This window comes from Phocoena sinus, chromosome 4 (assembly GCF_008692025.1).
Source record: "Phocoena sinus isolate mPhoSin1 chromosome 4, mPhoSin1.pri, whole genome shotgun sequence".
NCBI lineage: Eukaryota > Metazoa > Chordata > Mammalia > Artiodactyla > Phocoenidae > Phocoena > Phocoena sinus.
In genome coordinates this window covers 67,275,529-67,290,071 of record NC_045766.1, presented here as the reverse complement: position 1 = coordinate 67,290,071, position 14,543 = coordinate 67,275,529, and the positions used below count along the sequence as shown (strand labels likewise).

Genomic DNA, 14,543 nt, shown 5'->3' with positions numbered 1-14,543 from the left:
GTAATTTTCCATGCCTCTGCCACTAGTCCTTTCACTTATTTTCCCCACTTAGAAAATAATTTATAAATCATAAAAGTAATGTCTTAATTTCCCCAAAGATATTTTATGGTTTGAGATACTGTGCTAATAAGGGATAAGACTGATTATAGGTAACCGCATTCTATCCCTTTTTGGGATTTGGAGCAACTTACATTACCCACTATTTACCAGATTTAGAGAGAAACTACTTTCTGTCTTCCAAGTGAAGATTCTTGAACATAAATCAAGAATGGATTAATCCCTTCAAGAAGGAATGCAGTGTAGAACACGGGTTGTGCTCAATCATTTTCTGCTGGATATTCAGGTAGATATTCAGGCCTGTCATTTCCTAATTACAAGTTCCATGTTGAATCCCATTACTCTGGAGGGCCCTACTTCCTCATCTTATTTCAGCAGGAGAAGGATCTAATTGTTTCTGTTTTCATTATAGAATTCTGTATTTCTCTCCAAGAGGAGTAGTGGGATGAAAACTCTGGCTTCTTTCTCCACCTCTCATTCACTATTAATAACTGAGAATGGATGACATCCATTGGGCCATAGCTCACTAGCAGCCAGGGCTCATATACTGAAGGTGAGCGCTCATGTCTGGTATGACCTTTGGCTCCTTTTACTCTGCTCCTGGTCAGGAGCAGCAGATTGGGCTTCTAATTTTTTTACAGTAAACCCGCCAGGCAGAGGCCCTTTACAGAGTAGATGGAAGGCACGCTATTTTCCAGCTTTTTCTCCTTAATGGAGTGTTGGATCAGATCAGCCCTATTCTGAGTGTCCAGATGTCTTCAATTTGGGGAGGAAATAAATGTCTTCCATTATTTCCTTAGGGCCAGTCTGTGTTCTCCAGTCTCAGAATCACCAGGGTTATTTGGATCTTCATTTGACATATGTTTTCTGGGTGAATACCTTCGTTTTGAAATTACAAACTAGTGGCTCTCTGGGTAAATGTATGTTCATGTGTTTTGGTTGGTTCTTTACTTTTTTCTTTTCTTTTCTTTTCTTTTTTTTTAAGTAAAGGTCATTCCATAATTGACAGATTACATAAAAATCTGGATTTTTAGATTCTTTTGAAAAACTGGACAATCTTCCAATAGTGGGGCTAAATCAGTGACAGCAATCAAGTGGAGCTGAGTAGAGGATGCTCCCTTTTAAAGAAATATATACTCTTCAATTACCTCCAGGCTTAATCATCTCTATTATCTCCCTGACTTGGAAATCAAATGCCATGTGCCTTTTATGATTGTGTTAAAATGTTTAAAGAAATACTGATCTATACCTATGTCCCTATACACATGGGTACTAGATGGAGAGCATTGTATTATACTTATATCTGGCCCCCTTTTCTCTTACTTTTGATCCTTGTGGGCACTTGAATTGACTATTCTCAGAATTCTGAATGAGAAGAAGGGATTGGTGTACCAAAGTCTACTGTAAACCCTTAATGGTACTGAATTTTTCAGGTGTCATTTCTAAAAATATAATGATATTTTTGTATAAACCTCCTTTTCCTTTGTGACATTTTCTTACTCTCTTTTGGTCTTTCTCGGATCACTTTTATACACATTAGAAAGAAACTAAAGAGACATCTCAGTTTTCCTAGTACCCAAACCAAATTGCAATTTCCTTAAAGGGAATTCTCTTCAGATATGAATTTAAAAGCCATAAAGGGTAAAAGGGAGAGAGAGAGGTAAAAATTTGTTAGTACAAATGAAATCACATAAAAATATAACTTTATTGATGCTAACAACTTTAGGCAGTTTAGAGAACACTAGTTTACAGTGAGACAGAGGACACCATGTATCCCTGTGTGGGAGTATTTGGTTCTTCCTGGGAAAATGTGCTGTAGGTTTTCTGTTGAGCTTAGTCCTACAGCTTCCATCAAAACCAATTTCTTTCCATAATGCTCCCTCAAGATACACATACCCTGTAAGTGTCATAGCCCTTATGACACTTATATGACTTATATGACTGACTTATAACGAGGTTGGTCAACAAACTCAGAGGAAACCCAATAAAATTCTTTGCTCCATTGAAAACCATTGGGCAAGAGAGAGGATCAGATTTTAGGCAACTTGCACATACTGACCTTCTAGGGCCCAAGAAGAGTGTGCTCTTCTGAGGCCGTTAGAGGCAATAAGTCTGGATTCGGGTCCTTCGGATCTTTTGTCTCCTAGAAATAAATAGTTTTTAAAAATCAATAAAGGGGGCACAATCTGATAGTCCATTAGATGATAAAAATATCAATTATTCCCATAGGTTCATGAAACAAAATGGGCTGGTAGAAATAGCAGCCACCCACCACCACACAGTAATTATAGGATATAAAAGTCATTGTTGTTGGATAAATCCGTGAAATGGTGAAGAGCAAGGGCTGAGATCTGGGGAGCAGGGGGTTCCAATCTGGTGCCATTTTGTATCCATTGAGTTTCTGACTCTTGGGGAACAGGCTTACAGAGGTGTGTCTCCCACTGGGGCTGGGTATGAATCTCTGCCCGGCTTTTGCTCCTAAGCTGACTCTCTCCTTCACAGTAGGTGACACAGCAGCGACAGGCTGCAGAGGGCTTCCCTCTGTGCTTGGACATCGTGTCTGGGGCTGGAGAGGCATCTGCAGCCCTGCCTGAGCTCTGGAGTCCTGGGGGCTCTTTCAAACGACTTCTCCTCCTTTGAACGTGGTCCAGACTGATGTCAGACTGCGAAGAGCAGCTCTCATTCCAGCCAGAGCTGGCACTCAGACTTCTCAGAGGAAGAGCCAATCGCAAGGCCTTCCAGAATTTAGAACCAGAATGTTTAGACTTTTCTCCCTTCCAGCTCACAAAAGACACAGACTCTTTCAACTGCAGGATGCTTGGGTGTGGATGCTCAAGGGGACGATACTCAACCACAATGAGCTTGGTGGCAATGGAGTTCTGACACATGACACCCAGTTTGAACTCCAGCATGCTGATGCTCTTTTCTGTCACATAATCTGGGCTCAGGACAACAATCATCCTCCGGCTCCTTTGAATGAAGTCAAAAACTGCTTCCACTGTATCTATAGGAAAATGGAAAGATAGGACAATGCCTAGTGAAAACTTATATAGGTTTCAGTTCATTGTTGACAATCCTGCAAAGGACAGGCCATGAACACTTGAGAATATAAGATCTAAGTGTTAAATAATCTACCCAGGTAAGGAATCTCATCTACACTACTGTTATCAATGGTTGCAAAGTATCTGCTACCTTTAAGGATGAGGAATTAACCACCTCTAAAAGCAGCTGATTTCAGCTCCGTCGGTACATAATTTCTTGTTTTGAAATTCTTTCCACTTTTGTCCAGTGGTCTTGGATCTGACATTTTAAAATATCTGAAATATTTCATAATTCTTGTGATCTCATTGTATTTTCTTCTGTTCTCTAGATTAAATGACTTCATGAATTTTATGTTATTCTCCGTATGATGCAGTATCAAGTCTCTTCCCCACTTTTATAATTTTTCTCTTAATAATATTCAGTATATATAAGTGTCTCCTAAAAATAGTACCCTGAACAGGACTGAACATAATGCTCCAGACACAGTCTTATCAGCAAAGGTCAATAGGGCATTACTACCTCCTAAGATCCACAGAGTTATAGTTCTTGCTACTTAAAATGTTTGGATATAGCAGACAGTTCATAGTATTGACCGTGTTGTCAACCAAAATACCCTTTCTTTTTCTCTTGTGTGTATGTGTGAAGGATTGGCCTGGAAATCAATGAAAGGGTCAACAATGATGACAAAAATGACTGGTAAAAATCAGGCAATAAGTTGAGACTCTGCATGAAGCATTCAATTCTAATAGTTATTGAGGTGAATTTGGACAGAACCCACTGGAAAGTACTTGAGATAAATGGAGTGCTTAACTCACTGTGAGAGTTAGGAGTTTAAACAATGTGATTTTCTAAAGGAAAGGAATTCCAAATTTATAAATGGCAGCCATTGACAACTCTGAAAACAGGTACTGTGGACAGACCATGAGGTTGAGTGCCTATGCTTTTGAGGCCAGGGGTAAAACACTGACAGAGAAACTTTTCAGCCTGTGAAGACAAGCTGGAAGTTTTCAGTGAATTGGATCATGAATTTGACAGGGAATGAAGGAACTGTGCTCTTTACCGGATTATTTATTTCCAGTTGATGAACTTAACATGAATTTAAAGGAAAATCAAATGAAACATGCTTAATGTTTAAGAACTTTTGACTGGTTTTATCAAGAGCATTAAGTGTTTTAGACAATTTTTGTTGTACTCTTAAAAGATAAATCTAAATTTTCACTTATCTTCAAAGCCCGCATGTGTGTGTGTGTGTGTGTGTGTGTGTGTGTGTGTGTGTCTTGGTAACTCCTTTGTGCTCTCTGGTGCTGCTCAGAATTTTATGTTGCTGCCTTTCATAAATCTGAGAATGTAAGGGTAGGAACTCTACTGTTTCTCCTGTATCATGATAAATATGATATAACCCTTAGATAACATGGATAGTTTTTCAACAAAAGGAACATGTGCACTCAAATTGTGTGTGGGGGGAGTGTGAGTGAGTGTGGGTGTGGGTGTTTCACTTCAAAATAGTCACTTTAGAAAAATGTTTGCTCTGTCCAGTGATGGTACCAGTGTTGAAAATAAAACATTGTCTTAGATCCTCTCAAGAAAATTGTCTTTAAAGCCTATGGCTTTTTTTGTTTGTTTTTAATTTTGGTACCTCACCCTGAAAATGGAAGATTTGCATTTGAGAGAGGGTAATGCTAAAAAAAAACCAAAAAACAAAAACCAAATATGAATTGTGGAATTCCAGACATTGTGGAATGGATATAGGATATGCTTCTCAGATAAGGGTTGGGCTATACCTAGGGGTATTCACATAGTACTTTGAAGGAAACTGCCTCCTTTATGGCCTATTTTATTATCTTCCATATTGTCAAACTTCATATTTGAGGATGTTAATCATTACTATTTTTTAATGCTGAGTATTATTTGGCGAGGGCATCTTAAATTAGGTCGTTTATTTTGTTTCGCTCAAAAAAAAAAAACAAAACTGAGGTGTGGCTGTAGATGGATAAGATCAGTTTTCTGGTGTCGTTACTAAATTGGTTTTGAAGTCACAGTTTCTGATCTAGAGCTCTTCACTGTTCCAGAACACTCCAGAGTGTAAAAGTTGTAATCTCCTTGGTATTAACTTGAAAGTAGAAAGAAAACCAAAAGAAAACTAGGGCTGTAAATTTGTTCTTTGTCTAGTTTACTGGTGTATGAAAGAGTAGCAAACCTCTTTCTCTCTCTCTTAAAACTTGAAGTACAGATAAAAAAAATGGGGGCAACTAATTTGGAAGATGAACCTGAATTCAAATATTGGTTTCTCCATTTATCTTAATATTTTGTCTTAATAGTATAATCACTTATTTTAATATCTTTAAAAGTTTGAGTTCATCCATCTATAAAATGTACATAATGAGAGCAGAATTGTAGGACTGTTAGACAATTCATTGATACCTATAGGTAAATATCTAGTGCATGGTGCACTTTTGAATTAATCACCTTGATTCAATTATTATTCAATAATAATAATACAAAATTGAATAACAATATTATTATAGTTAATAACAATATTATATATTGTTTATAACAATAAAAATAATACATAAAGGACATATAAAAATAATGTATAGACTAATGATTGATTCTAATGGTAACTTTACAGAACCACCTTAAAATGTGGATTTTAATTTTTAAAATTCTGTCTATTCAGTTTAAAAAATACTACTGGAATACTTAATCTGTTAGCCCATGCTAAAAATACCTCATATCCCTTGAGTAGAAACAGAGAAATAGACAGACAAGTTGCTGAACATGTCTCTTCTGTTATACTGCAAGTTTACTTGTGTCAAAGACTTAGTAACTTCAGTAAGTGACTGAAAAATACATCTTAAAAGTTTTAATAGGGTCAGTAACAGCCAGGTAGCCATCATATCCAAACTATTGATATTGAAACTGCTGATATTGAAAATAGTCACCACTGTGTTCCAGCAAGTCATTTTCAAAGTTGGAAGCAACTTCAGGATCATCATTACTTATACAATGCAAAAAAACCTTTTACAAAATCTCAATAAGATCCATCAAATCTCTGCTTGTACATCTCTAGTAATGGCGGTGGGGCTAATATCTCCAAAGACTGTGAAATACATTATTGTTTAGCTTTGCTTTACAGTTGCTTCTTAAATGAGTAGAAATTGTTTTCTTGTAACTTGCATCCATTGATCTTAAGTCTACTCTTTGGAGACTGGTTTGAAACTGGGAAATTCTTCAGTAGGAAAATTTTTACTAAGCTAACCAGCTCAGTTATAGAGATGCAATAAATAATCTTGGAATAAATGAATAAGATTTTTTTTAAAAGAGCAAGAAATCTTTCCTGTCACTACAGACTTAATATTAACTCAAAAGAAAATGCCTTTCCAAATATTTATCACTGATTTGTTTGAAATTTGTGATAGAAATGCATATTTGATTCAAATTATCACCTATTAACTAACGGCAAGGCATTAGTTAATTGATTTCCTTTCAAAGCAACTGCCTTAAGGTTGTATTAAAACCTATAAAAGGTAAGAGATTACTGTAAGCTGCCCAAGTTTCAAGTTGAACAAAAAAGGAATAGGCTTGTGTCTTTATTTTAAAACTCTCTCCTCTCTCTCTCTGCCTCTCTGTTATTCTCTCTGTCTCCATTCCCCATCTCTCTCTCTCTCCCCCTCTGATTCTCTCTCTCTCTCTCAATCCACACACACACACACACACACACACAGATACATACACACACACACACACACACACACACATACACACACACACGTCTGGTACACTAGATCAACCCATTTTAATTAAGTAACTCATTTACTCACATGTAAAAAAAAATGTTCTTGAGTTGAAGTTCCTGGTTTTCTTAGATTTTTCTCAGAAAGAGAAAATTAATGTCTCATAACATTTCTTTTTCTAAGTGTATCATTAATCTTTGTATTCTCATTTCTTATGCCCAAACATGAAAATAAAGACATAAAACACATGCACAAAATAAAATTCAAAGCTTAAAATAAATGGTTTATTTTTAAAATAAACAAATTTACAAATCATTGGAAAATGGAAAATACAAAAGTTTATGAATAAAATAAAAAAGATAATATATGAAAACCTATGGAAAGAGAATAGATAATTAACAAGTGGAGTAATGCTTTTGTTCCCCAATACAATGAAGTCCTAGTTTATTAGACTCCTAGGGAATCATCTAAATTACAACGCAGAAAAATATTAAATAATTTTATATGACTGTGTAATTAGACACTCTATATATCATGGTTTTTTGTTAACGGGTGCAGAAGGTCTTTATATCATATATCTAAAACCATTAAGGTTTTTCTTTTTAACATTAGATACTTTTATTTTTAACATTAGAGAGCGATTTCTTCTTGTTCTCCAAATTATGTTTCTCCATCTCACTCAGATAATCTGTATTGGGCATCTTCTGGGACATAAAATAAAAAAATCTTGAAACAAAATTATCTTAATATGAGACATATCATTTAGATTTGAGTTGCTCTAGATTTGGAAAATTTCAGTACCAAATACAGGAATATAAATAGGACAAGAAGCATCAAGAAGTTTCTAGGGGTACCAAACAGCATTTGGGGCAAATATAAAATTCAAAAGTGCAAAAAGAATGCAGCATTGGCAAGAGAACAGCCCCTTGGTAATGGGGCTGTCCTTCATTTACCTAAAATTCATCCTAGAATTGATATTCAAATCTTATCGGAAGTCAGCTCTCCTCTGGTCTTGTGAGTGAAGGGTTAATAAGAGGAGTAATTGTGGTTTCTAATAAAGTAAAGCATTAATAAGGCTAAAAAAGTTAGATCCAAGAGTGACCCCATACCATAGGCTTATGGTCAATGATTCATGAAGGTATTTTTAATTTAAAATAATCATTAACTCCTCTGTAGAAAAATGATTTATTAAATAGACTTTAATACCTCAGGAGGACACAAATGTAGTAGATAGTATTAGAATTGCTTATCAACATTCATGCTATTAAGATAAGGATCTCCTTAAATTATGAATTCTCATTTTTCATAGGATACCGAGTCTTATTTATAGGTATTTTTATTTTCTTTTCCTGTATTACTTAACAGTCCAAACAGAGATTTATCTCTCCAGTAGTTGAGCACTAAGATTAATATAGCTTACCTTCTACGTGTGTGTGCTCAGAACATAGTAGATGATCAGTTAATGCCAGAGGGCTGACTACTGCTTAGCAGTGACCGTGGAAGCTCTGTGCACAAGAGATTCCGTTGCACCCAGATCAACTGTGGCAGTAGTAAGTTATTTATACTAATTTAGGGAGAGCAAAAGCTAACAACAACTACCACTCTGTGAGCTGTGAATTCACAAATATTAATGTACAGAAAACACTGACACAAAAATATTACAGTAAAGAAGGTAATTTAAAAACTGGATAAGAGTTCCAGTAATTCTTAATATTGTGCCAATGACTATTTAAAGTCATATGTCTGTATGTGTATATATAGTGTGAGTATGTGTATATATATATATATTTATATATAATATATACAATTCATGTATGTATATATGTATATATATGTAATTCATGTGTATATATATGCAATATATATACATATATAATTCTTGTGTGTATATACATACATATGTTTTTAAAACTATATGTAACATAGATATTCACCACTCTGTAAACTCTGGACTTAGTTTTCACTTTTCCAAGTCTTAAGAACAGTTAAACTTTACTTAAAACAAACTAAAACATGTTTCATTAACAGTGACTATTCACACTGACTTGTTTGGAGTGAGTGGATTAACTGTACCAGTGAATAAAATATGAAAAATGCTTGGGGTCCAGTTAATGCTCTTAGAATATTCATGCTAAAAGCACTCTCAAGGTCACTAAGTCCAGCTTTCACACTTTACAATGGGGAGACAGAAACAAATGAGAAATGACTTTCCTAATATTCACATTAGCAAGGTTGAGATTAAAAGACAAATTGACAAACACCCTGTTGTGCTTTTCTCATAAGACAGAAAAGGCCCTAAAAGCTTTTTGCTGTTATTTTACTTGGTATTAGCACCATTAAGAGAAGCTTCCTATCCGACTGAACCAAGTGAGGAACCACCTGCAAACTCCCAATGACTGACACAAGATGCAGTAGGTAGGGAGATGGAATGCTAAGTATGGGTCAACCTACAGATAATCGGGAGTTTAATAAAAATTACTATACATTTTTCAAGTTGACAAATACGATATCAATTACCTGAGATAGAGGACATGGGTTGCATAGTAGGAGACAATTCAGGCAAGCCCTTTAAACCAATTGCTGTCTAAGGAACATTTTCAGTTACTCTGCTTTGTATCGTCCTAAGTGGTGTCAGTCTTGCTATGAGGGTGTCTGATACAGCTGAATGAGCAAAAGAGTTTTTATCCTTAGCTAAAATAAATTTAGGCCCTGATTACCTTTTTAATGGATGAGTAAAAATAAAAGAAAAAGAAAACTATACTTGGAAACTCATAATGACCCTGTTAACAGATGACTCATCTTTAAGGGGTCTTTAAATCCACAGCAAAGGCTGCCCCATAATGTTAAGATTATTTCAAAAGAGAGAGAGAGAGGATAGAGATGAGTAGGGACAGGAATGCAGGATGCAGAAGGGGAAATTCGCATCAACCAGGTCTTTGCAAAGAACATAGTGACATCAGACGCTGGTGACAGGAGGTGGCACCAGCATTCTAAGCCTTACTATTGCCTGAGGAAGCAGAACAGCTCTTCCTACAGTCACCCTGAATTTATCTCTATGGGGAGGCTTCCACAGAATTTTTTTCTGTCCATGAAGCAATACATTGGGAATAAAGAAGGGGGAATTCTTCCTTCCTGGAGTACCCTTGGATCTTTTTACCCCTTTCACTGGCCCTTTCATACATTTTTCAAGGATGAATAGGAGAGACCCTGCTCGCCACTTCTAGACCACCTGGAAATTTTCTTCACTGGCATGGCCACCTGCAGCTGCTTCCAAAATCTGCCCTGCGGATATTTGGATTTCTCCCCTTTCCATTTAATGACCGTGAGCACCGTCTTAGCCCTCTTCAGCTCTTTCACCTTCGTTTCCTTCACAGCTTTGTACTGTACTAAAATGACGTTGATGTTGCCCCGAGAGGCCATGTTTTCTAGGCCAGCCTTGAGCTCCAGGAGGGCTTGGGTTCCCTGGAGCACGTAGTTGGGGCTTAGGACAACCAGGAGGCGTCTGCTTTTCTGAATGAAGCTCAAGGTCTCGTCTGTGACAACTGGGAAAGAAAACACCATGGGGATTAGTGTTGGCCAAGAACTCCCCCAAGGTACAGGGCTTGAGGAGCAAGTGAAAAGAAATTAGGGTAACAGACTGAGAACTGAGGTGAAACTTTTTATGAAGAACACTTAGTCCTTAGTCCCAATCACTCTGTTCACAAAATATCACTCTCCTCCGGGGAACAGAATCTATATGTACATATTCCAACCCCAAAAGAGTTCTAAACAAGCCTAAAGCCAAAATGTATTTCTATGACCTTGGTCTTCAAAAGCATTATTCGGGACGTGAAGGATGAGTGGGTTGTACTGAAATCAATTTCTTCAAACCGTGTTACACGTCGTGGCCCAGCAAAATCAGCTCCTGAGCCCTTTCTCCCCAAAGACACCCGTGTATTAACTCTCTAGTGCTAGTGAGCAATCAAAAAATATACATTATAGAGTCAAAGTCATAGAAGTTCATTTTTCACTAACACAGGACAGCAAGAGTAGAACTCTTCATTTTTTGAAACTCTCTACTGCCAGACACCTCCCCGACTCAGACTAGTATCACTATGTCATTGGAATAGGAAATTAAGAAAATCTAGTCAACTGAATGGCATTTTGGCTGGTAACACATTCTCAGCTCAGCTTGTTCTGGAGCCTAAATTAGTCCCTGAATCTTTCTCTTTAAACTCCTATCATTACTGTGAAGCCATGTGTTTCGGCAGCTGCCAGCTGATGTGTGTGCCTTCGCTAACAGGCAAACGCTTTCTTCGTGTCCAAAACGAAGAAGAAAACGCAGGGAAAATGGAAGTGTAGTGTAATTTTATTCCGTTGTCAAGGGCTCTGATTAGCTCCTATCACTAAATTCTTGGGAATAATCTATCTCCTTGAGGTTGCTTATCAAGGACTGAATAATCCTTTACCTGGGGTTCAGATAGAAGCCAACTCCAGGGAATGCACCAGTGTTATGGAAAGCTATTTCAAGGCTTACAATACTCCCCTAAGCAGTCATTTTGCACCTTAATCTTCGCAGGTACAGAGGCAGTGGGGAAAGATTTGCAATTAAAATAGCATGTGCAGCCTAGAGGAGAATCCAGGAATAAGTGATTGCCTACTCCAAGCAGTATTCCTGGAGGCTGACTGTGTGTAAGCAGGGAGAGAGACCCAGAGGCAAAGGGACTGAGTGAGAACAGCAGGGAGAATGCAAAAGACCACAAGGATCAAAAGCAAGATGCAAGAGTAATTATGTAGAACCTGAATTCTTCAAAGAACTATCGATCCCTACTGGAGGGTCTTACATTGTTGTTCTATTATGTATCTTTATATAACTTTTCACACAGTAGTAAATATCTGTTGAATGGCTGTATGAATGAATAAATAGATAAATAAATTATTTAGGATTTTAAGCCTTGAAATGAGTGGGATTTATCCTTTAACTATATAGTCAAGTCACCATTTCCTGGCAAAATTATACTGAAAGAGACATCTGCTGTAGAACAGAAGCATTGATGGACTTTTGGGTGATGAATGGGGAGATACAGTAAGTGATCCAGCTAATTCAAAATAAGAATAAACATTAATGTCTATTCTTTATCTTAATTACCAATGTAACCTTAAAAAACATGTTAAGTGATTAAACAGGATTTTAGGGGGAGAAAATAAATTAGTTTGTTGTAAAGATTAGAGACATTACATGCATTTTTACCAGTATGGAGTTTAACAATGGGTTTAGGAGCGTTACTGTGCATTTATAAAACAGACTCAAATGTACTATCAATCACTTTATGTGTTACTGTTTGGATCTGAAAATTAGAGGTATACTTTTATTTAAAATCATTCAGCATTTCTAACTTTTTAAAAAACCTATTAGAATATACTGGCCTTTGTAAAATGTTAAGCTTATCTCAAACGTGTGATCTGATAGAAAGGAAGAAACAGACACAAGGAAAGGGGGGATCTGAGCAGCACTGGTTTGCCAGAAAACAAGGGTGAAGAAAAGGACATTAGCAAATGCCACAGGGAAACATTCTACTTACTATCAGTAAGTAATATAAAGAAGGATTCCATGCACTGTCTTCTGCACCTCATTTTTAGTAAAATTGAGTAAACCTCAGTCTTTATAAAAGTGTTTTGTTTAAACTCAGTCTTTACGAAAAAATTAGAGGCAGATTAATGCAAATTAGCTAAACCTTCTAAAAATCTAAACGTGAGTAAACAAAATGTTTAAAGCTGTGGTACTTAGAGCGCTAATCCACCATGCATCTACACTTTTTTGACACTAAGTTTTTAAAGCTTACCTGGGAAAATATTTTAATACCATAAACTGTACTTATAGTCTACATCTTACAATGTAGATTTATTCCTAGAGTCTGTCTATTACATCAAAGTATTGGACATTTAAATGTCCAAAGATGCCAACATAGAGCTGTACCATGACTCTTGTACATGACCCAAAGCTAAGGATCTTCTCTGCCTTTAAGTGTAGCATCACCTATATTCATCTGAAATACCTACTTCCCCCAGGCAGACTGTCTCGGTCAAAGATGCACAGCTTGTATCCAAATTCATTCTCCAAGACTCCACGGAGGGTCAGTAATACAAATTCTTCTTCTTCAGCATTCCTTGCATAGGATACATAAATATCATATTCCTTCCCATCTAGCAAAAATTAAAAAAACAGAAAACACAGATCCAATATAAATTAGGAATGTTCCTCAATAGTATTGCATTTTTTTCTGAAATCGAACTTTTGAATATTTGACATTTTCATTTTTTACTTATATAAATTAGCTGACAGATTTCAGTATGATTTTCCACCTGTGACAGGTCTCCGGGCAAAATGACTATTTTAAGGTGTAATTGAAAATTTCATCTGATGTGTCTTCTCCTCTCATATCACTGAGTTCAGATTTTGTAGTGGAGAATGAGTGAGGTTTGACTCATTCAACTAGGAATTAACAGAATCAGGAAGCAAATACTCAGTCATATGTGCTGGCAATAATAGCATGCAGAAAATTTCTAGTTCCTGTCCTAGTATGTCACTCACTAATATGTTAGAATTATAAATTGAGCAAAACCTTGAGAAACTGTCTAAATTATGTACACCTGAAAATATCTACAATTAAGAATATACCTAGATTCAATGAATCAATCTTTCTCAAAATTGCCTAATTATAAAAATCACCTCTCATTAAAAATACAGGGTCTGTGTCTCTTCCACAAACCCTCTCAATGAGAATCTTTATGGGATGGGTCTAAGAATCTATAGGTTAAATGTTTCATTCTTGTCACCAGGCACATATGCACTAGAACAGTGCTCCTTAAACTTTAATGTGTATATATGAATCATTTCGGGATACTGTTGAAATATAGCTTCTGCTTCAGAGTAGGCTTTAGATTCTCCTTTTAGTAAGCTCCCATGTGATGCTTCTGGTACATGGATCACCTGTAGTTACAAAGAGTGTGGACATGCAGGGTCCAGTACAGTAGCCACAAGCTACAAGTGGTTATTGAGCCCTTGAAATGCAGTTGGTCTGAATTGAGATATGCTATATGTGTAAAATACAATACATACTGAATTTTGAAGATTTTTAGTACCAAAAATAAGACTAAAATATCTCTATTAACTTAATATTAATTATAAGCTAAAATGATAGTATTTGGAAGATATTAAATTAGATAAGATATATTATTAAAATTATTTTCACTTTTTCTTTTACTTTTCCTTATGTGACCACTAGAAAAATATTAAATTATGTATGTGGCTTGCATTATATTTCTATTTGAATAGTGCTGATCTAAACTAAATCACATATTGACCCAAGAAAGCAGAATAATATGCATTAGGAAGATTTTCAATAGCAAGGGCTGAAACAAAAGGTAGTCTAATTACATCTTCCAATTAACCTAGGTTTTATCAAGCCAACATGTTTTCTAAAGATGACAGTAGGGAGATTTACAACAAACTTTCATTACTCACCTAAAATGGTTTCATCCGTTCCAAAATGAGCCCGGTAAAATAGGACCATCTCTAGCCAGTAAACATGGTAAACAACAATGAGAATCACCACCAGTAGGACTGTGGCTCCAAAACCACACGCCAGTTCCACTGTGTATCTTGGAGCTAGCATTGGAATGAACAACAAAGAAACAAACTGATTTGTGCGTGGTCACTGCGGTGACCCA

General features: G+C 36.3%; 1 protein-coding gene across 2 annotated transcripts in view; it reads right to left on the bottom strand.

Moving 5' to 3' along the window:
* Positions 1-2,342: 2,342 nt before the first annotated feature.
* IL1RAP (interleukin 1 receptor accessory protein) overlaps positions 2,343-14,543 on the bottom strand; it is a 123,662-nt gene continuing 111,461 nt past the window's right edge. The window contains exons 9-11 of one of the 2 annotated variants that reach the window (XM_032631290.1): positions 14,338-14,481; positions 12,873-13,016; positions 2,343-3,061 (exon numbers count right to left, since the gene is read on the bottom strand). In XM_032631290.1, coding sequence (XP_032487181.1) covers positions 2,343-3,061; positions 12,873-13,016; positions 14,338-14,481 — 1,007 coding nt within the window. Of the gene's footprint in view, positions 3,062-7,105; positions 10,376-12,872; positions 13,017-14,337; positions 14,482-14,543 lie in introns of those variants that run through there. The other variant, XM_032631289.1, reaches the window with a different exon arrangement.